The sequence below is a fragment of the Apium graveolens genome, chromosome 3 (assembly GCF_009905375.1).
Source record: "Apium graveolens cultivar Ventura chromosome 3, ASM990537v1, whole genome shotgun sequence".
In the NCBI taxonomy this organism is placed as follows: domain Eukaryota; kingdom Viridiplantae; phylum Streptophyta; class Magnoliopsida; order Apiales; family Apiaceae; genus Apium; species Apium graveolens.
In genome coordinates, this window is record NC_133649.1 from 224,974,731 (window position 1) to 225,001,306 (window position 26,576).

General features: G+C 37.8%; 2 protein-coding genes across 2 annotated transcripts; one reads left to right on the forward strand and one right to left on the reverse strand.

The window, feature by feature from the left end:
* Positions 1-8,266: 8,266 nt before the first annotated feature.
* Positions 8,267-8,695, reverse strand: LOC141714849 (uncharacterized). Its single transcript, XM_074518345.1, has one exon. It carries the CDS (start codon positions 8,693-8,695, stop codon positions 8,267-8,269), a length of 429 nt encoding a protein of 142 aa, XP_074374446.1.
* An 11,980-nt stretch (positions 8,696-20,675) lies between these two features.
* LOC141714850 (protein FAR1-RELATED SEQUENCE 5-like) lies at positions 20,676-22,148 on the forward strand. Its single transcript, XM_074518346.1, has 2 exons — positions 20,676-21,381; positions 21,493-22,148. Exons 1-2 carry the CDS (start codon positions 20,676-20,678, stop codon positions 22,146-22,148), a joined length of 1,362 nt encoding a protein of 453 aa, XP_074374447.1.
* The last annotated feature ends 4,428 nt before the right edge of the window (positions 22,149-26,576 follow it).

The window sequence follows — 26,576 nt, forward strand, 5'->3', positions numbered from 1 at the left end:
AATGCGGCTGATTTACAAGAGAAGATCTGGACTAAAACAAAAGAAGATATGCATGAAGAATTAGAGGACTAGAAGACTTGTAGAAGATATCTGATTGATATATTTTAGGAGACAGAATTATATTCCATATCAATTTGAAGATATCTTGTAACTGTGTACTATATAAACACATCTTAGGGTTTACACTATATGTGTTATCATTATCGAGAAGATTATACATTGTAACCTAGCAACTCTTAGTGATATTGTTCATCACTGAGAGAGAACAACAGTTCTATTGTAACAGAGTTTATTTAAATATACTTGATCTTTGTTACATACTTGTGTTGAAATCGATTTAATTGTATAAACACTATATTCAACCCCCTTCTATAGTGTTGTGTGACCTAACAAGTGGTATCCGAGCCTTTCTGTTAACACATATACAGTAAAGATCCAAACAATCATGTCTGAAGAAACACAAACCCCAACTAAGCCCACCAAAACTCAAGAAACTCAAAACACTCAAACCCACAGTCGATATGAGACTATTAGGGTTCTCATACTGAGAGCATCTGAGTATCCTTTATGGAAAGTGAAGATGGCTATGTTTCTGGAAGCTACAGATCCAGACTATCTTGACAGAATTAATAAGGACCATATAAGCCTGCCAAGCTCTCTGTTGCAGTTGCTGATCAACCAACAAACACCATACCGAAGGAGAGAGGTGAATACATACCTGAAGATATCTCATCTATTGCCAATGATGCAAGGGTAAGGCATTTGCTGCATAGTACAATTGATAATGTCATGTCAAACAGGGTAATTGGATGCAAGACTGCAAAGGAGATATGGGATGCTTTGGAGACAAGATGTCAGGGAACTGATGCAATCAAAAAGAACAGGAGGACTATACTCACTCAAGAGTATGAGCACTTTAACTCAAAAGTTGATGAGTCATTAACTAATTTATATGACAGGTTTGTCAAGCTCTTGAATGATCTGTCACTGGTGGACAAGGAATATGATCTTGAAGATTCAAATCTGAAATTCCTTTTAGCTCTTCCTGAAAATTGGGATTTGAAGTCTACTACCATAAGAGACAACTATGACCTTACTGAAACTACTCTTGATGAAATTTATGGTATGCTCAAGACTTATGAACTTGAAATGGATCAAAGGAGCAAGATGCATGGAAGAAAGTCAAGGACAGTTGCTCTTAAAGCTGAGGAGGAGTCTCCTAAAGTTGTTGTCTCAAAGAAGGGCAAAGGAAATGCTCTCATCATAAAGTCGTATTCAGAGTCTTCATATTCTGATGATGATGATTCAGAAACTGAAAGTTTATCTGAAGTTGATGTTGATGCAGAGATGATGCAACTGTGTGCTCTTATGGTGAAGGGTATCACAAAGATAGCCTACAAGAAATTTAGAAAGGGCAAGAAATTTTCCAGGAAAGGTGGAATAAGAAAGGGTTCAGAAAGTCTGAAGGCAAAGGAGAAAAGTCTGACAGAGGAAACAACTCAAATGTCAAATGCTACAATTGTGGTGAAAGAGGCCACATATCTCCTGACTGCAAGAAAGGAAAAAGTGATAAAGGCAAGGCACTTGTCACAAAGAAGAAAAGCTGGACAGACACTTCAGATTCTGAAGATGAGGTGAACTATGCCTTGATGGCAAATGCTGATAACAGTAATGATACTGCTGAATTGAAGGTACCTCAAATAACCTTTGCTTTTCATACTGATGATATTACCGAGTTGAGATTATACCTTAAAACCATGTTCATTAGTTTTAGAGATCAGACTTTAACATGTGAAAGATTAACATCTGAAAGTCTTGCTCTTAAAAATAGAAATGATTATTTAGAAAAGGAGTTAAATTTTCTTCATTAAACTAAGAAAGAAAGAGATGAGGTTTTGTATGTTAGAGATGAAGTGCTAAAATTGAATGAATCTCTAAAAACTGATTTAGAAAAGGAAAGAGAGATCATCAGAACTTGGACTAACTCTGGCAGAACAACTCATAATATACTACGTAGTGGAAACTGGAAAGGGGGCTTAGGTTATGGAGATGATAAAAGTGAGAAAGGAACTGTGCAAATTGAGCCAATTGTTGTTAAACAGACTGCTAAGCCAAAGGTAAATCCTTTTAAATTTGTAACAAAAACTGTTATGTCAGATTCTGAAAAGATGAAACATTCTAAGACAGAAGTAAAAGAAAAGTCAACTTCTGACAAATTAAAACAGGATAAACCAACTGAAGTAAACATAGGCTTAATGACAAAGAAGCAGCTTAAGCATAAGCTGAAAGAGATTAGAAATGTTAACAAGGTAAATGAAGCTAGGAAAAATAGGAATCAAAAGGAAGGTATTAATAAAAACAATAATTATATGCCTGTTCCTAATGCCCCTAGAAAGAAATGTTACAACTGTGGAAACTCTAACCATCTTGCTTCTTTTTGCACAAAAAATAAAGATATAAACTCTTTACCTCCTAAATCAAGAGTTAAGAGTCGGTTTGTTAGGTTTAAACCACAAAATCCTTGTTTTCGTTGTGGTAGTTTATGGCATTCCATTTATACTTGTAAGGAATATCATAGTTTATACTATGATTATTATCAAATAAAACCTTCTTTGAAGAAAGTAAGTGTAATTCCTTCTAGTATAAATTCTGATGCAAAGTCTGATATAAAGTCTGATAAACAGCATGTTAGCATAAACTCTGAAATTAAATCCGCTGCAAATGCTAACAAACTTAAAAAGGCCAAAGGATCTAAGAAAGTATGGGTCCTTAAAACTAACCAATAGTGGTCTTTGTGATTGCAGGGCAACAGGAAAAATATCCTAGTTCTGGATAGTGGATGTTCATGACATATGACTGGAAAAATAAAGCCCTGCTATCAGACTTTGGGGAGAAAGCTGGCCCAGGAGTTTCTTATGGAGATGGCAACATGGGAAAAACTCTGGGATATGGCAATATGAATCTTGGGAATGTCATCATTGAAACAGTAGCTCTTGTCTCAGGACTTAAACACAATCTGCTAAGTGTGAGTCAAATCTGGGACAGAGGTTATTATATGGATTTCTTTGAAGAACACTGTGAAGTTGTAAGTAATTCTATAGGCAAAGTGGTTCTGAAAGGTTACAGACATGGTAACATATATGAAGCCAAACTTTCAACAAATTATGATGGTTCTGCAATATGTCTGTTGAGTAGAGCATCAATTGAAGAAAGCTGGAATTGGCACAAGAGTCTCTCTCATTGAAATTTAAACAACATAAATGAGCTAGTAAAGAAAGATCTTGTGAGAGGACTGCCAAAATAAGTATTTGCTCCTGATGGCCTTTGTGATTCATTTCAAAAGGCAAAACAAAGAAAATCTTCGTTCAAGAGCAAAACTGAATCCTCGATTCTTGAGCCTTATCATTTATTGCATGTTGATCTATTTACTCATGTTGGTCTATTGCAAAGAAGAAATATGCTATGGTTATAGTGGATGAGTTCACAAGATACACTTGGGTGTATTTCTTGCACAAGAAGAATGAAACTCCATCTACTTTAACTGATCATGTCAGACAGCTGGATAAGTTGGTCAAAGATTTTGTTAAAATCATAAGAAGTGATAATGGCACTGAGTTCAAGAATTCAATCATGAAAGAGTTCTGCAAAGAGCATGGAATAAAGCAGGAATTTTATGCACCTAGAACTCCACAGCAAAATGGAGTTGTAGAAAGAAAGAACAGGATTCTCATTAAAGCTGCACGAACTATGCTTGATGAAGCAAAGCTACCAACCTACTTTTGGGCTGAAGCTGTGCCGACTACTTGTTTTACACAGAATGCAACACTCATAAACAAGCATGGAAAAACACCATATGAGATGGTAAAGAAAAAGAAGCCAAATCTGAAATACTTTCATGTATTTGGATGCAAGTGTTTTGTTCTTAAGACTTATCCTGAACAGCTGTCAAAATTTGATCTAAAAGCTGATGAAGGAATTTTTGTTGGATATCCACTTTCCATAAAAGCCTTCAGAGTCTATAATTTAAGAACAAGGGTTGTCATGGAATCTATCAATGTCTCATTTGATGATAAAAAGATTACTGGACTTGAAGATTTCAATGATCATGATCAGCTAAGATTTGAAAATGAAGATTTAAATTCTGATAACTTAAATCTTAATCCTTCAAGTTCTGACGGGTTAAATTCTGATATCATTGAAACTGTGGTAACTACTCCAAGGGAAACTGCACCTGTTCAGGGGGAGCAAGCTGAAGATCCTACCATAACTCAAGACTCTCAAGAAGTATCAGAACCTGTCATTGGCTCTTCAAGTTCTGATTCATCAAGTTCTGATGAGCCAAATTCTGATAATTCTGGAAACTCTGATTCTTAAAATCCTGAAGGATCCAACTCAAATTCTGAAGTCTCAGAGAGTATAACTACATGGGGAGCATCAAAAAATGCTAATGGAGATAGCATGGATCATGGGGGAGGATCCAGTTCTGGAGAACAACTTCCATCTGCAAGGAAGTGGATTAAAGCACATACACCTGACTTAATAATTGGAGATCCTGAAGCAGGTGTCAGAACTAGAACATCAATATCAAATAAATGTCTATATCATTCCTTTCTATCTCAGACTGAATCAAAGAAAGTGGAAGAAACTCTTCAAGATGCTGATTCTATCTCAGACTGAACCAAAGAAAGTGGAAGAAGCTCTTCAAGATGCTGATTGGGTGCAAGCCATGCAGGAAGAGTTAAATGAATTTGAAAGAAATAAAGTCTGGACCCTAGTGCCAAGACCAAAGAACAGATCATTTGTTGGCACAAAATGGGTGTTCAGAAATAAAACTGACAGTGATGGCATAATTACAAGAAACAAAGCAAGGCTGGTTGCTAAAGGATACTCTCAACAGGAGGGTATTGACTATAATGAAACATTTGCTCCAGTTGCTAGATTGGAAGCCATAAGAATCTTTTTGGCTTATGATACTCACAAAAAGTTTAAAGTCTTTCAAATAGATGTGAAAAGTGTTTTTCTCAATGGAGAATTGGAAGAAGAGGTATATGTTGAACAACCTCCAGGATTTGTAGATCCAAAATTTCCTAATCATGTCTACAGACTTGATAAATCACTTTATGGTCTTAAGCAAGCTCCAAGAGCATGGTATGAGACTCTAGCTCAATTCCTTCTGGAAAGTGGATTTAACAGAGGCACAATTGATAAAACACTGTTCTACCTCAACCATGGAAAGGACTTACTTTTAGTACAGATATATGTTGATGATATCATCTTTGGTTCTACAAATGCCAAACTCTGTGAAAGGTTTGCAAAACTAATACATTCAAGATATCAAATGAGTATGATGGGAGAACTTAGCTATTTTCTGGGACTTCAAGTCAAGCAAAATGAAGAAGGTACTTTCATAAATCAGTCCAAGTACACCATAAATTTACTCAAGAAATTTGGAATATAAGACTGTTCAACTGCATCCACTCCCATGGCCACTGCAACCAAGTTAGATAAAGATACTGGAGCACCAGTAGATATTACTAACTACAGAGGTATGATTGGCTCTTTACTCTATTTAACTGCAAGTAGACCTGATATCATGTATACCTGTCTTTGTGCAAGATTTCAGGCTGAACCAAGAGAACCTCATCTAATAGTTGTGAAAAGAATTTTCAAGTAACTCAAGGGTACAGCTGATCTAGGATTGTGATATCCTAGAGAATCAGATTTTAAGCTAATAGGTTACTTAGATGCAGATTTTGCATGATGCAAAATAGACAGGAAAAGCACTAGTGAAAGCTGCCAATTTCTTGGAGGCAGATTGGTTTCTTGGTTTAGCAAGAAACAGAAATTAATTTCCACATCAACTGCAGAAGCAGAATATATTGATGCAGGAAGCTGTTGTGCACAAATTCTTTGGATGAAGAATCAGCTACTGGACTATGGGTTAGAATTTTCTAAAATACCCATTTACTGTGATAATCAAAGTGTTATTGCTATGACAGGTATTCCAGTTCAACACTCAATGACAAAGCACATCAGCATAAGGTACCATTTCATAAGGGAACATATGATGGAAGGTACAGTGGAATTGCATTTTGTTCCAACAGATCAACAACTAGCAGATATTTTCACCAAACCACTATGTGAAGCTACTTTTACAAGACTGGTAAATGAACTTGGAATGGTTTCAGGTTCTTTATCAAAATATGCTTAGTTTTTGTTCTCATGCATCAGACTTTATGATCAGTGTTTACAGATTGTCTTATCTCCATGTAATCTGTGCTTAAACTGTAATATATTAAATACCGATTGTTATCTAATGTGATTCTATATACTCTGATAGTGTTTTCAATATTCCGTGACTACTCAATCCAATGAGGATTACTATGCTAAATGCTGACCTAGTAGTCTTTAACATACTAGAAATCCCATGTTTGAATTAGTTATTTATGTGGAAATCAATTACACAAGCAAATTCTGATTTTGAGCTTAGTCAAATTTACTTTGTGTATCTTATTACCAAGTCACAAACTAGATTTTTGCTTCTTATCTGTCAAATTCTGATGTCAGTAAATCTTAAGAATGTACTACATGCTTGATAAGCCTCACTTATCTGAAGAAAAGAAAAGAAGAAAATCAAAATCAGGTACTCCTTTGAGATCTAGAATAAATATGTGAAAGGAGTAAATATGTGAAAGGGAAGACCCAAGTGTATTGCTGGTATTAAGTAATATGCATTAGAAAAGCAAATAAATTTTTCTTGGTGACTTTTCACATTCTCTGATTACTGAATAAATACTCTGATAATAGCATAAATTCTGATAGCAGCTGTGACTCACTTACACCGAGAAGCCACTGTAAAAATAATGTCAAAAGATGCATAAAATGCACACACTCTCACTCCATGTGAATGATGAAAATTAGTGTGGTGATTAAGTTGTTTTTGACAAAAAATTAAGTATTATTTGCATAAATTCTGAGGATAAGTTCTGATGAAAATTCTGATGATTAAACTCTGAAGAAACAATATATCTTGTACCAAAATATCATCAGGAATTAAAACCAACCTCCTCAAAATTTGCTTACACGTTACAAATCGTATTTTTAATTTTTTTTTAAAGATTGTAAAATTGTTAACAAACATAAAAATAACAATATTTTTGATAATTTCTCAAACACTTAAACTAATCACAAACGGTTTCAGTTTAGTATAACTCGTGTAAGATTTCAAAATATTTTGAATGCTATTTTTATTTACCCATTATATTACACTAACTTTAAATCCATGCGTGGAATGATTTAAACTATTTTTATAAATTTATTTATAATATTTAATTTCTTTCCGAAATTGCTGTTTTTATTATTTTAATAATATTATTAAAATTTTTAATTTCTTTTAATGTCATCAATTATATAAATACTTTTTATTTTATTTCTTATTTTAATTACATGTGTGTATAGAAATCATTTTTATAGGGATTTTGTTATAGCGTTTTGACATGAAGTATTATTAGTTTTAAAATTTTATGTTATCTCTTTTACTATGTATCTTATATCTTTTTAATTCTTTAAGTGTTATTTTTATTTATCATTTATTTTAAAATGTTGGTAATTGTAATTTGTTTTTACTTTTTTTATGTGTTTGTTTTTTATGTTTGTTTTGTAGAGTTTAAATTTGATAATTTACATTTTAATATATTATTTTTCAATTTCATTTTTTGAATTTATATTTTTTTGTATTTTTTTTATGGTAATGATAGTAATAGCATACAATTTATATTTTAAATACTTCCATTTTATAAATGAGAAATGATTAGAATTATTTTTGAAGAAGTTTTTACTGTATGCGTTTTTATTGGCCGCTGTAACAGTCGAGCAAATCTAGTTATATTTTTTAATATTTTTGAAATTACTCTATTAACCCTACCGATCAAATCAGGTTATATAGGATATAATGAAATGAAATGAAATGATTTGAATAAGAAAATCGTGTAGCAAACTTACACTACATCACTCTTATCTTCATTGTTAGAAGTTTACAAATCCAGATAATTTATGAGTTGATGATAGAATTAAATTTTATTATTTCATTATCATTACAAAGTAAAATCACCACACCTTGACTTTCTGGGGGTTGATTAACCGACACCTTAACCATACCTGACACGTGTGCTTAGTGAACACACAAAGCAACTTACAACTTCAACAAACTTACTTTCTTTACGGCAATAAAAACACATAAAGCTGTAATAAAAACATGATTTTAAGGTCACCAACCGAGTCGACTCCGATCAATTTCCGAATTATAAGCATAACTCGGTAACGGACTCGCTCTCGGAGACCTCATCGGAACCTCACTTAATTTATTTCCATCACTATCGTAATATATCACGCCCGAGAAATCCAAAGGCTGGCACTTATCGCCCATTAGGATCGTCCTTTGCCAAACTCCACCGCTCTCTTCGCTGTTATTAGCTGCGGTTTCGCCATCGTTAACTTTCTTTTTTTGTCGAAACTGAATTGCTTTTTGACTGATGGTAGTCATCAATTTTTTTGGTGATGAATTTGTAACAAGTTTTCGCGATGTTTTCGTGGCGTGTTTGGTGCAGAGAATCCAGAGGGTGATTACGGAGGTGAGGATTGCGGCGGAGAGTTTAGCTGATGCTCGGCCGCTGGGTTTTTCGGAAGAAGGGCACATTTTTTTGGTGGGAGCAGAGTTCATGTTTGGCTTTAGGAGGGAGATTTGGAAGATGCGAGGAGAGGTTTGGTTGCTTTTATATTACGGAGGTGACCGTTTATAGCCGATAGCCGGTAGCCAGTTGCAGTGAGTGTTTTCTGACTTGATCTTTGTACCGATCTATAGTCTGTTCGGACTACTAGTAAAATCATAATTAAAATAACTGGTTTATAATTTATGCGATGTACGATTATTTTTATAATTATATATTATAAAATATAATTTAAATATATTATTATTAGAATTCGAACCTTGTACCATAGTATAATAATTTTACAGTGCACCACGATAATTTTGATCATTATATATTATAAATTATAATTTTAATATATTATTGATACGATTGAAACTTATATTTCTTATATAATAACTTTTAAGATTATATTTAACGATTCACATCAGTTTGATCTGACGGTTCTGGATTGAGTGAATAAGGATCAACAAATAAATTTTTAATATTTTATTTTTAATATAATAATATAGATAGATAAATATGTTAATTTGTAAAGAGCATAGAAGGAACACATGAAATTGCGGTACGAGTGATTAAAACCATTGCTAATTCTGGATGTAAACCATTACTTTTACAACCTAGGTTGATAACTCCTGGTGGCGGGGCTGCTCCTTCGACGCCGTCCTGATCCTTCGCCGCTGTAGAGGTGTAGCTGTGGTTGGGTTCCTACAAAACAACACCGGAAGGGGGGTTGGAGTCCCGCGGCGCCTCCGGCGTGAGAGTAAGAACTAACTTTTTGGGAAGATGAAGATGAATATGAATGCAGGGTGGATGTGTGTGTATATGAGTGTGAAAGAATGATTAACCCCAAAACCTCACCTTCTTGGGTTATTTATAGGCCAAAGGTAGGGTTTTGGGGTTGGTACCTTTAGATCATAGCCATTGGTTCCGGGAGCGGAGGACACCTGGCTGGAGTGGATGCTTTACACGTGTTAGTGCGGGAATGGCCGAGGAATGTTCTGAGGATCCACTGACACGTGCCCTGATTATTCCCATGATTGATGTGTGACAGTTGTCCCCATCACGTTCTTGGGTCAACGTTTCATGTGCTGGGATTTGCCAAGGCTAGGCTTACGGGACTGAGCTAGTTAGGAGTGGTAGTGTGCGGTACTACTCCTTCCAGGAGCTGCGCGGAGTCAGGGGCCTAGGGGTAGCCCTCCTAGGAGCTGCATGGAGTTAGGATCTTAGGAGTACTCCTTCCAGGAGCTGTATGGAGTTGAAGGCCTAGGAGTAGCCCTCCCAGGAGCTGTATGGAGTCAGGAGCTTAGGAGTAGTCCTACCAGGAGCTGTATGGAGTTGAAGGCCTAGGAGTAGCCCTCCCAGGAGCTGTATGGAGTCAGGAGTTTAGGAGTAGTCCTACCAGGAGATGTATGTACTATCATGTGCCCCCCACTCACTTATGCAGATTTTCTAGATGGGGGAGTGAATTTGCGTTTGTAGAATGTGAGTTTTTGTTTGTTGTGTTAAAAGAATTTGAGCTTTTCTTGCCCCCAGTCCGGATTGCGCTGAGTTCGGAGAATCAGGACTAAGGTGGTTGTCCTTTTCGGGAGTTGAGCTTTTCTTGCCCCCCAGTCCGAATTGCGCTGAGTTCGGCGAATCAGGATTATGGTGTTTGTCCTTGTCAGGAGTTGAGCTTTTCTTGCCCCCCAGTCCGGATTGCGCTGAGTTCGGCGAATCAGGACTTTGGTGTTTTTTCTTGTCAGGAGTTGAGCTTTTCTTACCCCCAGTCCGGATTGCGCTGAGTTCGGCGAATCAGGACTAAGGTGGTTGTCGTTGTCAGGAGTTGAGATTTTCTTGCCCCCCAGTCCGGATTGCGCTGAGTTCGGCGAATCAGGACTATGTAGGTTGTCCTTGTCAGGAATTGAGCTTTTCTTGCCCCCAGTCCGGATTGCGCTGAGTTCGGCGAATCAGGACTAAATTTGTTGTCCTTGTCAGGAGTTGAGCTTTTCTTGCCCCCAGTCCGGATTGCGCTGAGTTCGGCGAATCAGGACTAAATTGGTTGTTCTTGTCAGGAGTTGAGCTTTTCTTGCCCCCAGTCCAGATTGCGCTGAGTTCGGCGAATCAGGACTAAGGTGGTTGTCCTTGTCAGGAGTTGAGCTTTTCTTGCCCCCAGTCCGGATTGCGCCGAGTTCGGCGAATCAGGACTATGGTGGTTGTCCTTGTCAGGAGTTGAGCTTTTCTTGCCCCCCGTCCGGATTGCGCTGAGTTCGGCGAAGCAGGACTAAATTGGTTGTCCTTGTCAGGAGTTGAGCTTTTCTTGCCCTCAGTCCGGATTGCGCTGAGTTCGACGAATCAGGACTAAATTGGTTATCCTTGTTAGGAGTTGAGCTTTTCTGCCCTTGGTCCGGATTGAATTGAGTGGTGGAGTCCGGATTTGGAAGTTGAAAGGTTTTTAGTATTTTCCCCCAATAATTTGAATTGTTACAGTTGTCTTTTTTCAAAAGACGTGCTGTAATAATGACTTTCCAATCATGACCGCTCATGATGGGCGGCTAGGATTGTGCCACGTGGCGTGGCGATTAGGTTTTTTTACCACGCCTATAAAAGGCAGTCCCTCTCCTCTTTCTTGTTTTTTATCTTCTTTTCTCTTGATCTTGCTTTCCTTTTCTTCTCAATTTCTTTGAAGCTTTTCCGTCGGGATTTTTTTTTTGCTGGTGTGCTGCCGTTGCCCGGTCTTCTCCAATCTCTCCGTAATCTCTACATTTGTAAGTTTCTTTCTCTTCTTTTCTTTCTTTTAGTTTGTTGTTCGATTGGGTTTTGTGTTTTTGCTACAGTGTTTGTATGCTGTTGTGTTTGGTTTTTGTTTTGATTGTTGTGTATATCTGTATGTATATAGTTTTTTGGCATATTTTGGTGTTTTGATTCTATTTTGATAGTGATTCTGGAATTAGGGCTTTCTGTTGGGGTCCGGACTTGGATACCTAGTCCGGACTAATAGGCTAGGATTTGTAGTTTGTAATTGGTTGGTGTTTTTGTTTTACTGTGTCATTTTAGTTCGGATTAGTAGGCTAGGTTTGGTTGTTTTGCTTCGGGGTTTCTGCAGTCCGGAGCGCTTGTTTAGTTTTGGCTTTTGTTTTATTTTGTATTGGGTCTCCGGACTGTCTATTTTTGACTTGTAATAAAATTGATAATAGGGTAGTCCGGACCATTTAGCTTTGAAGATAAATAAACTGTAGGGTTTTAGACTAACCTTTGTCATTTGTTTTAGGTTTATGGTCCGGACTAAAGCTCTTGCCAAGGCCTTCATAACTTGTTATCCGGGGCCATCTAGTTCAGATTCTGATTCTTCTGCTGATTCTGAATGAGTTGAGATGGGGAAGAGGGCTTCCACTTCGGACTCTGAGGCAATAACGAAGCTTATAGTTGCTAAAATATCTTCAAGAAAGGTACCCTGCAGTCCGGAGGGTTTGTGGGTGGAGAATTTGGGTTATTTTATTAGTAAGAGCGAGGAGATAGAAAACAACTTTTATTTTAGGAGCATTAGGTCCGGATACGCTAGGCAGCAAAACGCTGATCCGGGGCCTTACGATAGGGAGGCGTTTGATAGGAAATTTGCTGATAGCATAGTGTCTAAGGAGCACTATGAGCTCAAGGATGAGTACGCTGCACTATGAGTGGAGGTGGCCGACTCCGGACGAGAGGGTTCATCATAGACCGGCTGATGGGTTTATTCCGGTGTGGCTGGAGCATCTCCGGTCCGGGTGGAATCCACATTGGCATCTGTTTTTGAAGCATCTGTGCAAATATGTGTACAAGCTCTCTCCGATGCAGATTACGCCTAATGGTATAAAGTGGATGACCTGGTTTATTGCTACTTGCAATCAGTTCAAGGTTCAGCCCACATTCAAGCTATGGCATCACATTTTTCATCTGGTCCGGTCTAGTCAGTTCCCCTTATATGAACTTCGGTTCCGGGCTCCGGAGTGCGGCTATGGTGGTTCCTATAGGCCTGTCATCCAGCAATCTTCGTTGAAGTATTGGAATGGGGAGTTGATCATGCTCCGGGGTTTAGACTTGCACTACTTACCCCACATTGCTTCAGAAGGGGTCCGGACTCGTTTTCGTAGCGATGTGCTCCGCGGTGAAGCTATCCGGTTAATGTTTGCATTTTGTGAGTCTCTGGGTTTCCAAATGACCCGAGACACTTTTATGAATCATAGGACTATGCATAGATTAGGCTGTAAGTAGTTTTGCTTCTTGTCCGGACCTTTCATATATTTCTTATCTGCTTCCGTTCGCTTTGGTTGTTTGTTGGTTTTGACTTGTGTTTTTTCTTTGTTTCTTGCAGGTTTGCCACACTACAATCCGGACATGTCGTCCTCCGCATACAGTGACGCTTTGAAAGGTCTGGGCAAGGCTTTCAAGTTGCCAAAGAAGAATGCTGCTGCTGGGTCTGGATCTTACGCCTCGGCGGAGGAGGGATCTCAGAGCAATGCGGTTCCCAATCCGGAGCCTGAAGTTTTTGTGAATCCTCCTGGTCCGGAGCTGGATGCCGAAGTGGAAATTGAAGATGATTTTGCTAATCTGGAGGACCTCGGTCCTATAGGCGAGGCTCCGGGTGGAGATTCTGGGAGGAGGAGGAAGAGGCTCCGGACTCTTGGGTCAAAACCTCCCCGGGCTGAAAATTTTGAAGCTGGCTCTGGGTCCGGGGCTGGCAAGGGAAAGAATATTGGAGAAGAGAGTCCGGATGAAAGTGGTCCAGGGCTGGAGGAAAAAGTAGCTCGCTTCATGGCTGGGATTCCTACTCAAACTGAGTGGAGGATGATGAATGAGTCCAGATTCGATGCGACTATGAAGGAGTGTTCCCGGCTCTGGGGTCAGGTACTTCTAGTTTCTGTTATTTCTTGTTGCTTTGATTTGCCTTAGAATATTTTTTAAATTTCTCTGTTTTTTGCAGCTTTGTGGGTATATGGTCGGTTCAGCCTCTCTTGCATATAATGAGCTCAAAGGCTTCCGGACTGCTGTTGCCGATAAGGATGCTGAGATTATCCAGCTTCGGGATCAGATAATTGTGAAGGACAATTCTCTGTCCGGACTGAACAAGCACCTGAATGAAGTAACCATCCGGGCAGAAAATGCTGAAAAGGAGGCTTCTGACTTGAAATCAGAGTTAGATGAGCTCCGGAGACAGATATCCGCTGTGCGTCCGGAGTCTGAAGTTATTGCTGAGTTTAAAAGGTCTGAGGAGTACGATAGAGCCCTTGCCAATGCTGGTGCTCCAGAGATAGCTCGCTGCTGGCTAGTTGCTGAAAGGCATATCAAGACTAATCGGGAGGCCGATTGGGATAGCTTCGTCTATGAGTTTATTAAGGCCAAGGAAGATATTGAGCTCGGATTAGGGGAACCGGAGCCATTCGACGGCCCCTGTCCCAGTTTCCTTCCTTCCAGTGCTCCGGATTGTTGACTTTATTTTTTATGTACTTGCTATTTGTCAAAGAATTTTGATATATTTGATTCTTGTAATATTGGTACTTTGCTCCGGGCTCGTTTGAGTCCGGTGAATCTCTAATGATTGCTTTCCTTGCTGTTATTTTACTCTGTTTCTGTAGTTTGTTTTTGCCTTAGAATATTTTTCCAAGTAAAATTTATTGCTCTAGTCCTGGCTAATAGCTTGTCCGGACCAATGGTTGCTTTTTAGTTAGAAAATTACTTCTAAGTAAAAGTGGTTGCTCTAGTCCTGACTAATAGCTTGTCCGGACTAGTGGTGGCTTTTTAGTTTGAAAATTAATTCTAAGTAAAATTTTGGTTGCTCTAGTCCTGACTAATAGCTTGTCCGGACTAGTGGTTGCTTTTAGTTAGAAAATTAATTCTAACTAAAAATGGTTGCTCTAGTCCTGACTAATAGCTTGTCCGGACTAGTGGTGGCTTTTTAGTTTGAAAATTAATTCTAAGTAAAATTTTGGTTGCTCTAGTCCTGACTAATAGCTTGTCCGGACTAGTGGTTGCTTTTAGTTAGAAAATTAATTCTAAGTAAAAATTGTTGCTCTAGTCCTGACTAATAGCTTGTCCGGACTAGTGGTTGCTTTTGAAAAGTATTTAAAGGAAAAAAGCTCTTCATTAATGATTCATACAAGATAGAAGGAGAAACAGATTGGTTGCTTGCCATATTGGCTACAAGTTTTTTTTGGTTGCTTTGTTTGCTTTCCTACTGGTAAAATTTCCTTAGCCTTAGCCCATGCCAAGTGTTTGGGACTTCTGAGCCATCCATGTTCAGGAGCTTGTAGGTTCCTGGCCTGAGGACTTCTTTGATCTTGTATGGTCCTTCCCATTTGGGCATTAGCTTTCCAGTGTTTATGGGATCTGATGCTTCAGTGTCTCGAAGAACTAAGTCTCCAACTTGGAAGTTTTTGACTCTTGACTTCTTGCTGAAGTGCTCTCTTGTTTTCTCCTTGTATTTTTCTATCATTTCCACAGCTTGGTCCCGGACCTCATCAATTAGGTCCATGTTTGTTCTGAGTCCTTCTTCATTTGCTTCTTCTTCAAAGTTTATTGCTCTGTGAGAAGGAGAGCCCACTTCAATAGGAAGCATTGCTTCTATTCCATAAGATAGTTTGAATGGGGTTTCTCCGATGCTTGTCCTTGGGCCTGTAGGACCAAAGTACGCTTGGTAGTTCTTCTGGCCACTTGCTTTTGCTTTCTTTGAGTCTTTTATCGATACCTCGGAGCAGGATTCTGTTGGTTACTTCTACTTGGCCATTTCCTTGGGGATATGCCACTGATGATTTTTTGTGCTTGATCCCGCGCTCTTGGAGGTAGGACTCGAACTCTGACCCAATGAATTGGGGCCCATTGTCTGATACTAGGACTCGCAGTATCCATAAACTTTATGCAGTCTTGCTGATTGATTGTCCTCATTGCTTTTGCTTCAACCCATTTTGTCATGTAGTCAATAGAGAGTAGTAGGTACCTGAGATCTCCTTTTGCTCGAGGGAAGGGTCCCATAATATCAATACCCCAAACAGCGAAGGGGATAGGTGACAGGACTGAGGATGGTAGGACTGGGCTTATCCGGGACACATTGCTGAAGAACTGGCATTCCTTGCACTTCTTGACGAATTCTATTGCATCCTGATGAATGGTTGGCCAGTAGTAGCCTTGTCTTATAATCTTATGAGCTAAGGCCTTTGCAGATATGTGGTATCCGCATACCCCTTCATGCACTTCTGCCAAACAGTACTTTGCTTCTTCTGGGCCAATGCATTTCAGGATAGGAGATGAGAAGGTCCTGTGGTAGAGTATTCCTTCTTCGAGGAAGAACTTGGCTGATTTTACTTTCAATCTTTGAGATTTTCCTTTGTCTTCTGGGAGCTCCCTTTTGTTCAAGTAGTTTATGAAGGGAGATCCAATTTTGGGTGCTTTCTATCTCAAAGACCTCTCCGGATTCGATGGATGGTTTGTGGAGTTCTTCGAAGTAGACTGAGCAGTCCAGATCTGATGAATTCCGGACTAATTTGGATAGGATATCCGCTTCTTCATTTTCTTCTCGGCATATCTGAAGGACTTGGTGGCTTGGAATTGAAGCTAAGTAGCTCTGAACTAGTGCTTGGTACTTCTCTAGAGTAGGGTCCTTTGCTATGTATTCTCCATTTGTTTGCTTGACCACTATCTGGGAGTCGCTGTATATTTTTAAGTCCAGGACCCTTAGAGTCCGGGAGAGCTTTAGTCCTGCGATTAATGCCTCATATTCTGCTTGATTGTTTATTGCTGGGAAGCTGAAAGATATAGTTGTCTGAATCTTGAATCCTTCTGGACTCTTGAGTATGAGTCCGGCTCCTGACCTCTCGCTTGTTGAAGAACCATCTACCTTTAAGGTCCAGGCTCCCGGACTTGTATCATTTTTTGGGTCCTGGTCCATGTCCATTGGTTCTGGATCTTCTTCTGGGAAGTTGCATTCGATTATGAAATTTGCAAGAGCTTGAGCTTTGATTGCAGTCCTGGGAATGAAGCTTAGGTTGAACTGGCTCAACTCCACAGCCCAATTGACAATTCTTCCCGAGACATTTGGCTTCTAAATTATTTTCCTTAGTGGTTGATTTGTCACTACTCTGATTTCCCTCCCTTGGAAGTAGTTCCTGAGTTTCCTTGAGGTTGTAACCAAGGCAAAGGCAAACTTCTCCAATCTTGGGTATCTTTTTTCTGCGTCTTTCAAACTTGGCTTATATAGTAGACTGGTTGCTGTGTTCCATTCTCTTCCCTGATTAGGGCAGCTCCTACGGCTTGTGCTCCTGCTGACAAGTATAAGTAGAGAGGCTCTCCCGGCTGAGCTTTAGTTAGGACTGGTGGCTGAGAGAGGTAGGACTTGATTTCCTCGAATGCCTTTTGGCACTCCGGACTCCAGTTCACCTCTTTCTTGTTTGTTGCTCCTTTGAGTAAATCAAAGAATGATAGGCACCTCTCTGCTAGCTTTGAAACAAATCTCCTGAGTGCTGCTAGGGACCCTGCTAGCTTCTGCACATCTTTTTGGGTCCTGGGAGCTTTCATCTCCTGGATTGCTTTTATTTTCTCCGGATTGGCTTCTATGCCTCTGTTGCTAATCATGAATCCTAGGAACTTGCCTGCTCCTACTCCGAAGGTGCATTTCTCCGGATTTAGCTTGAGCTGGTTCTTCCTTAGGTTTTCAAAACATTCCTTCAGATCTTCCACATGCCCTGGTATAGTTGTTAATTTAGAAATCATGTCATCGACATAGCACTCCAAATTCCTCCCAATCTGGGACTTGAATATCTTGTTCATTGCTCTTTGGTAAGTGGATCCTGCGCTGGTAAGCCCAAAGGGTAGCATCACATAACCGTAGATTGCTCTGTGAGTTATGAATGCTGTCTTGGGGATGTCCTTTGGGTTCATCTTTATCTGGTTATATCCGGAGAAGGCGTCCATGAAGCTGAGCATAATGTGTCCGGAGGTGGCATCTATCAGTTGATTAATGTTTGGAAGAGGATACGGGTCCTTCGGGCATGCGTCATTCAGGTCAGTGTAGTCCACACACATTCTCCATTTGCCGTTGGACTTCTTAACCATGACCACATTAGCTAGCCACTCCGGATATTTGATTTCTTTGATGATTCCTGCTTTGAGTAGCTTTTCTACTTCTTCGTCAATGGCTCTTTGCCTCTCCGGAGCAAAGTTTCTTCTCTTCTGTTTTACTGGTTTTCTGTTGGGGTTGAAATCTAAGCTGTGCATTGCTATGGACTCATGTAGTCCTGGCATGTCCCTTGGACTCCAGGAAAAAACATTTCTGTACTCCCGGAGCAAGGATACTAATCTCTTCTTGAAGGACTCCTCGAGTCCTGACCCAACTTTCACTTTTTGCTAGAATTGCTTTCGTCTACTTCGACTTCTTCTATTTCGACTGCAGCTTCGATTTTTGCTTGTTCTTTGTTTGAAATCATTTGGTGAATTCGGGCTTCAGAGTTCCTCTTCAGATAGATGTTTGCTTGTTCAGGTTCTTTTGTTGCTTTCATAGTAAGACTAGGTTTGTCTGGGACTTGGTTTGTCTTGTCCAGTACCATGACTTGGTTGCTTGCCAGTTGTTCTGGACTTGTTTTGTTCGCTTCTTCCCGTGTCTGGGGTCGGTGCTTCTTCATGCTTTGTTGCTTGCGAAGGACTGTAGCCTTCCTTTTGTTATCTTGATGTGTCTCTGCCATAACTAATCCCTGGTTGTAGCATGTTTCAGCGACTCCATAATCTCCTTTAATCTCTCCGACTCCTGTCGGGGTTGGGAATTTGATCTTGAGATGGGAGATTGAAGTTATTGCTTGCATCATGGTTAGAGCTGATCTGCCAACGATTCCGTTGTATGAAGAAGGAGCATTGATCACATAAAATTTGATGACGTGAGTCACTTGGTTAGGAGCAGATCCAAAAATGACTGGCAGATACAAATGTGTTATTTAAATTTTCAATATTTCAAATTTATGTATAATAACACATTTGTACTGTATAATGAAGTTATACTGAATTAAAAAAAAAATTCTATACAATTTTTCCATTTTAAAAAAAATAAGAATAAAATAATATAAAAATCCCCCCTCCCGTACTGTGTCAATGTGGGAGGTGTTAACCACAGCCATAACATATTTAAAACACGTCGGCGGGTGGTTGAAGAGCCACCTGCCGCATTTTTTCATTGAGGGAGTAGCAATGACACAATGCGGCAGGTGACCGAGTTATTTTTATATAGTTTGTTACCAAGAAATTTTTAACATTTTAGGGGCTAAGTTTTTTTTATATTTTTTTATAGGTAAAGAAAATTCGATAAATTTCACTTTTTTTAGTTTTTCACATTTTTAATTTTTAGCATTATATTTGTTTACTATAAATTAAAAATTGATAAATTAAATTCGACAAGTACAAGAAAGATAAAACATTAAATAATTTATACATTCAAATATAAATGGAGTACATTCAAATATTTTCTTAAACAAAATACATAATAACTTAAATATTTTATTCCGGCGAGAATGATCAAGATTTAACGGTATTGGAAGAACCGCCTTTATCACCCTTATCGTCGTTCTTCTTTCTCTTCAACTTTTCCGCCTTCGCCTTCGCCTCATTTTCCTTTTTTTTTTTCTTGCGCTCAAGCGCCATTTGAATACGGCGGAGAGCTATTGTCATGTCTTCTTCTCCTTCGGGCCCGTCGTAAGCCACACCATCGATAATTATCTTGTTATTGTCCCAATCATACTAGAAAACCATTTTTCGGAAAATAGAGAAGAGAATGTTGAAGAGAAAATGTAGAATGAAATAGAGAAGAGAATGTTGAAAAGAAATGAGATTACAAGTGTCGGTCAAACTTTTGACCAGTCAATTTTTATTAATATTGGCACAAACATTGATATTGATTTAATATGTGCACACAAATTAAGTATGAATTCACAAAAAAGTATAAAATTAATAATATAAATTTTAAAAACAAAAATTAAGTATGAATTCACAAAAATTGATATTGATTTAATATTTTGCACAAAAATTAAGTTTGAATTCACAAAAAAGTATAAAATCAATAATATAAATTTTATTATTAAAATTGATAATTTGATTTTTTAACTAAAATAACTCATATGATAATTTTTAAAAACATAAAACTCCCAAAAATTCGTAATAATAAAAATTCAAAAATACTATACTAAAAAATAATTAAAAATAACTGCAGCATTGCTTCAAAGCGGCAAGGCTCACTGCAGCAATGAGCCAATGCGGTGGGTCGGTCAAACATTTGACCAGTCAATTTTTATTAATATTGGCACAAAAAATGATATTGATTCAATATTTGCACAAAAATTAAGTTTGAATTCACAAAAAAGTATAAAATTAATAATATAAATTTTATTATTAAAATTGATAATTTGATTTTTTAACTAAAATAACTCATATGATAATTTTTAAAAACATAAAACTCACAAAATTTTGTAATAATAAAAATTCAGAAATACTATTTAAAAAAATAATTAAAATTCAGAAATACTTTAATTAAAATTAATTTTTAATTAGAGTACTCCCGCATTGATTGATTGCTGGAGGCCGCAATGCGTGATTGGGGGGGGGGAAACTCTGCCATAATGGCTCCAAAATCTGGTTGGTGGTTTTATTTAATGGGTCACTCCAGCAATGTTTCATTGCTGGAATGTTTCATTGCCGGAGACAGTTTGTTTGATTCAACATTTACTTTCTTATTACTCATTTTACAAGTTACAATTTACTTTCAACAATTTCAAATTTACTTTCAATTTACTCATTCCTGAAGGTGATCTCAAAAGATTAGTTTTCGATTGTTGATGACTTCTTTTTTATTTAAAGCTTGTAGTTCCTCTTCTAGTGAAAATGATAATTAAGATTATTATACCCCCGTTAGACGAAACCCCGTAGCGTAGCTCGTCTAAGTTATTTGTTGATGAAGATATTGTAAATCTTGATAGTGTTGATAATATGAATAATGTTGGTGGTGATAATACTAATGTTGATAATGTTAGTGTTCATAATGTTGATAATAACGTTGGTGGTGATAATGTTGGCGGTCATAATATTGATAACGTTGGTGGTGATAATTTTGACGGTGAAAATGTTGATGACGTAAAAGATGAGAAAAATGTTGAGAAAAAAAATCATGGATTTAAGAATTGTAACGATGTTGTGCCTTATGTCGGCAAGATTTTCGATACATTGGATGATGCGGAAGCATTTTATAGGAATTATGGTCGAAAAGAGGGATTCGAGATAATAATTAGGAATACTCATAAGCGAACAAACATAAATGAACCATCATACCGTTTGTTTATTTGTCGAAAAGGTGAAAGGGTAGGAGCGACGCCGTTGGATTTTGGTAAAGGAAAACGAGTTAGAGAGGTAATTCCACGAACGAATTGTGGTGCTCGAATGTGTGTCGTTCACAAAGTGAAGATGGACAAATGGAAAATTAGTTCGGTGGATTTAGAACACAATCATAAATTGGTGTCGCCGGAAAAAGTTCAATTTTTTCAAAGATCACTCAACATAGATCCTATGACGCGATCATTGATTGAGTTGTTTAACAAATCGGGAATTGAGACGAGCAAAATAATGAAGTTTCCTAGCGAGACAAAGGGGGGTGTTGAAAATCTTGGTTTTTCTAATCAAGACGTACGTAATGTTATACGTGATATTCGGCGCTGAGTGTTTGATTCGGGTGATGCGGAGTGTTGATTACTTTTGCTACGAGAACTACAAGAAAATAGTTTTGGTAATTTCTTTTATCGGGTGGATGTAGATGATGAGAATCGTGTACGGGGTTTGGTGTGGGTTGATCCTCGATCCATGAACACGTACAAGAATTTTGGTGATGTGGTTACGTTTGATTCAACTTACCAGAAGAATAGGTATTATATGCCTTTCATACCTATTACGGGCGTAAACCACCATTATCAAAATATACTATTTGGATTTTCACTTGTAAGGGATGAGACTGAGGCATCGTATAAGTGGGTTTTGAGGACATGGTTGGAAGCCGTCGACAATAAACCGCCTCGAATAATTATTACTGATCAAGACATTGCATCGGAAAATGCCATTGCCGAGGTCATGCCTATGCCACAAACAAAGCATACATATTGTACATGGCATATAAGTAGTAAGTTTTCCGAGAAGTTGTCTTATTTGTACACAAATTATCTGGAGTTCAAGACAGGGTTTAATGCATGTGTGTACAAGTCGTTAACACCTACAAAATTTGAAGATAGATGGGAGCAATTAGTCGAGAAGTACGATCTTGAGGATCATGCTTGGTTAAATGACATGTATGCTATTAGAACTCAATGGATTGGTGATTACACGAAGCAACATTTTTCCGCCGGCATGACTACAACTTCAAGAAGCGAGTCTACAATTTTTTTTTTGATGAATATGTGCAATCATCTACCGGTTTGAAGGAATTCATTGAGAACTCCCAAAAGGCTTTGGAGACACAATATCTGAAGGAGGTTAAAGCCGATTATGACAACGAACAATTGGAAATGAGATTAGTTTTGCACTCATCCTTGAAAATGCATGCATCCGAAATCTACACGAAAGAAATGTTCAAACATTTTCAAAAGGAGCTTATGAAAAGTACATGTTACATCGTGAACAGTGTCAAAAACAATGGAACTTATATGTCGAAACTGTATTTGGTTGAGAAGGCTACCCTGCCGGAGAATTGCTGAAGAAAATATCGAGTGACGGTTTTCATGTACGAAAAAATTGAATGCTCGTGTAAGAAGTTTGAACATTTCGGGATGATTTGCAAACACATAATCCGTTATCTTGACGAAAAACAAAAAATCAAGATACCGGAAAGTATCATCATGGGTAGGTGGACAATGAACGGCAATAAAATTATGGGGCCTCTTCCATATGCTCCTCCCGGTATTGGTAATAATGGTGCGTCACAACCATTAAGGTATGGTGTATTGTGCAAATCTTTTCAATATTTATCTGCTTCCGATAGTTATTTTGTTTCACGGTATAAATACTTAATGGGTGTGATTGATAGAGAGAAGAGATACTTGAAAGATGCTTTTGCGGATGAAGAGCGTAGAGAAATAACCCATGAGGCGAAAACTTAAGAGGACTACCAACATGATCCAATATTCGATCCTCCAACGTCGAAAACTAAAGGAAGGAAAAAAAACAAAAAGATTTAAAAGTGGAATTGAGACGGCAACTTCAAAGATCAAGATCAAGCCTCGCAAGTGCAATTATTGTGGGGAGATCGGAGGAGAACAAGATGTAAGAAACTGTCCCCTAAGGGAGGAGCATGATCGAAGAAATTTTTAGGTTTTAACCTAACAATTGTTGACAAGTAGTACATTAGTTCTTTTAACTTTTCTATTTAAGTTACATAATATTAACGTTATTTAAATTTACACATAATGTTGCATATTAATGTTATTTTTTAACAAAACCAAGTTTAGTAATATTAATATTATTTAAAATATTTTCAACACCAAAACTCTTATTATCCAACTTAAAATATTGTATGAAAATAGGGACAGAGCACCCAACAATGAGATATTGTTAGAGGTCACACTGCAGCAATGACTCATTGCGGGGTACTCTGCTCCACCCAAGACTCACTGCCTCTTTTTGTTAACAAAAGTGAGTTTAGTAATATTAATATTTTTAAAATATTTTTCAACACCAAAACTCTTAAAATAATTAAAATATGCAGTATTAATGTAAAAATTTGAAAAAAGTGATTTAATCAACAAATTCAACTAGACATTCAAATAGTCAATGCGAACTAGTGACAGAGTACCTAGCAATGAGACATTACTGGAGGTACTTACTACAGCAATGAGTCATTGCTGGGAGCTCTGTTTCACCCAAAACTCATTGTCCCTTTTTTGTTAACAAAACTTGGTTTTTAGTAATATTAATATTTTTAAAACATTTTTCAACACCAAAACTCTTAAAATAACTAAAAAATGTAGTATTAGTGGTAAAATTTGAAAAAATGATTTAATAAACAAAGTCAACTAGACCTTAAAATAGTCAACGGGACCTAGTGCAATGCCTCATTGTTGGGTATGGTCACTGCAATAATGATTCATTGCGGGGTGACTAAACTGTAAAATGTGTAAAATATGATATCTCCCGCAATGATTCAATGCTGAGGTCTGTGACCAGTTTTCTGCAGAAAACTGGTCACAGACCTTTATACTGCTAACATCAACATTGCGGGTGATTTACATAGTTTAAGAAAAAAAAGGCATGGTTCCGTTTATTTTTATAACTTACCAACCTGTTTCAACTAAATCTAAATCAATCAACCAACAATCAATCAAAGCAACCACAATCATGATCTAAATTAAACTCAACCAATCAACATCAAATCTAAACGCAACATCAATCCAATAAAAACAATCATAATCAATAACAAAGAAAACACCGAAACAATCCAAAATATAAACTATAGTCCCCTGTTCCTCTGCTGGATCCCATAGTCACTTATCCGTCTAGCGAGCCCTTTTCAAAGCTCCCAAGCTATGCGATACCGGAATGTCCAAATACCCAATACAGGCTCCCAAACAACATCTCTCAACGATATGCCATTAAGTATAGCATCCATGTACTTACACACGTACACGCCACAATCATGGGTATTGGACTGCATCGGTCGTTTTTGTACGAAATGAACCTTCAACTTATGTCCATCAAATCTGGAAGGATCCAAGTAATGCAACATAGCTGGCACTATGCACTCCTAGAAAGGTTTGGTTTCATATAATTAGTAACCAACAATGACAAGTGTATGTAAATTGACTAGTAAAGTAATTACGAAGAACATAGAATACCATGACATATATATATCGAGAGTAAATACTCTTAAGACTATCCCCCCATTCAGCTAGAGGATCAATTAAAAGGAGCTTCTGTTGTTTAATGTCCAGAATGAACAAAAACCAGTGAACATCATTAGATCAAGGGTAGAAAGCAAAGTCACAATCCAATAATGATGGCCCAATGCGCTGGACTGCATATGAATCATATAAACTATGCAGACCGGCCAACTACACATCTGAGAGTTCAGCTTCGGGATGGGCCTGCAACATTAAAACAATTATAAAAGATCAAATGAACTACAAAATCAAAGAGTTATCAATTATCATTAACTTAGTAACGCATGAACTAAAAAGTACTTTTTGTTTTACCTTCAAGTTCTTGCAATAATCTTTTAACAGCAGTTGCACGAAAAAGCTGAAGTTAAAGAAGAACTTCTTAGCTGTGGGCTCCAGACCCGAGATGGACTCCCTAACCTTCAACAACTCTATATAGGCATCCACGACATTGATGTCTAAATCACATTCTAGTTTTAAGGTCTGGACAAAATCCCAAGTAAGCTCAGCATTGCCTCTATGATTTCTCCAAATAAAATCATTCTTGTTACCCCACCAGTGCTTGTATAGCCAAAAAATCTTCCTATTTTTCAATGGCCTCGTCATATCAACACGCCGCCCAGGACCACCCCGCCTCAATTTATCCTTCAACTTGTCTTCATCAGCATCCATCTGCAAATACATTTCAAGAGCATCAAATCAAACACATATTCATGAAAAATAAAATTAAGCTTATAAAAATGTATCAAAATGCGTACTGCAAGAATCAAACATAAAAAATGGAATGATTCAACATATGTACATTAAGAATCATCCTCAAACTATCAGGAATTTCACCATGCCACATGCAAGTGGAGTCGACTCAGTAGCAGGAGTAATAGGAGAACTCCCAAAAGTGCGCTCGGTAGTAGGAGTAACAAGGGTGGCAATAGGAGTAACAGGGGTAGCAGTAGCAGTAACCTACAAATGCATTGAGTATCAAATATTATATAAACCTCTAAAACTAAAGAGTTAGACTACTCGAATAACATACTCGAATATGTATAAGACACATAATAGTAAAAAAAAGTAAAGTTCTAAAACTAAAGAGTAGTACCTCAGACTGAACAACAACAGACTGAACAACAGGGGGCAGATTAAGGGGTCGACTGTGAAGCAGGGGGAGCAGTAGCAACAACCTACAAATGCATTAAGTATCAAACATTATATACACCTCTAAAACTAAAGAGTTAGACTACTCGAATAACATACTCGAATATGTATAAGACACACAATAGTAAAAAAAAGTAAAGTTCTAAAACTAAAGAGTAGTACCTCAGACTGAACAACATCAGACTGAACAATAGGGGGGCGGATAGGGGGGTCGATTGTGAAGTTGGGGGAGCAGTAGCAGCAGCAGCAACCTACAAATGCATTGAGTATTAAACATTATATACATCTTAAAACTAAAGAGTTAGACTATGCGAATAACATGCTCGAATATGAATAAGTACCTCAATCTGAACAGGATGAGAGACATGTACAGGGATAGCCGCAGCGTTAGGGACTACAGTCTCATCCTACATTAGATGTCAATTACTCGATCAAACTACATATAATTCGGTGTAGTAGACTACTCGAATAACTTACTCGAGTAAGTACCTGACGAGGACGTTTACTGGCTGCCAAGATTATGTCCTTGGGTGCCATTAAAATTTGAGAGAAATGCGGTTGCCTGTATTGTGTTTGAGAAAATATCTATATGAAAAATCGTCAGTAGATGAGAAAGGAGAAAAGTAAAGAGAGAGAGAGAGAGAGATAAAAGAGAAAAGTAAATAAAAGATTTGACAATCTTTTCTCTCTGTTACTTATACACAAAAAGTAACCGTTGGGACACCTGGCAGACATGCATTTAAAAGTAGTGGAGCATACCTTGACAACTGTCATACATATATAAGACAAGAAGTAATGGGCACGGTAAATAAGCAATAATTACCAC

What these genes read in the sequence shown, in the direction of transcription:
- LOC141714849 (XM_074518345.1), bottom strand. Translation starts at nt 8,695, where the DNA reads ATGTGCCCTTCTTCCGAAAAACCCAGCGGCCGAGCATCAGCTAAACTC.
- LOC141714850 (XM_074518346.1), top strand. Translation starts at nt 20,676, where the DNA reads ATGAATAATGTTGGTGGTGATAATACTAATGTTGATAATGTTAGTGTT. An exon ending in AGACGTACGTAATGTTATAC is followed by an intron (nt 21,382 to 21,492) that starts GTGATATTCGGC and finishes GGGTGGATGTAG; the next exon opens with ATGATGAGAATCGTGTACGG.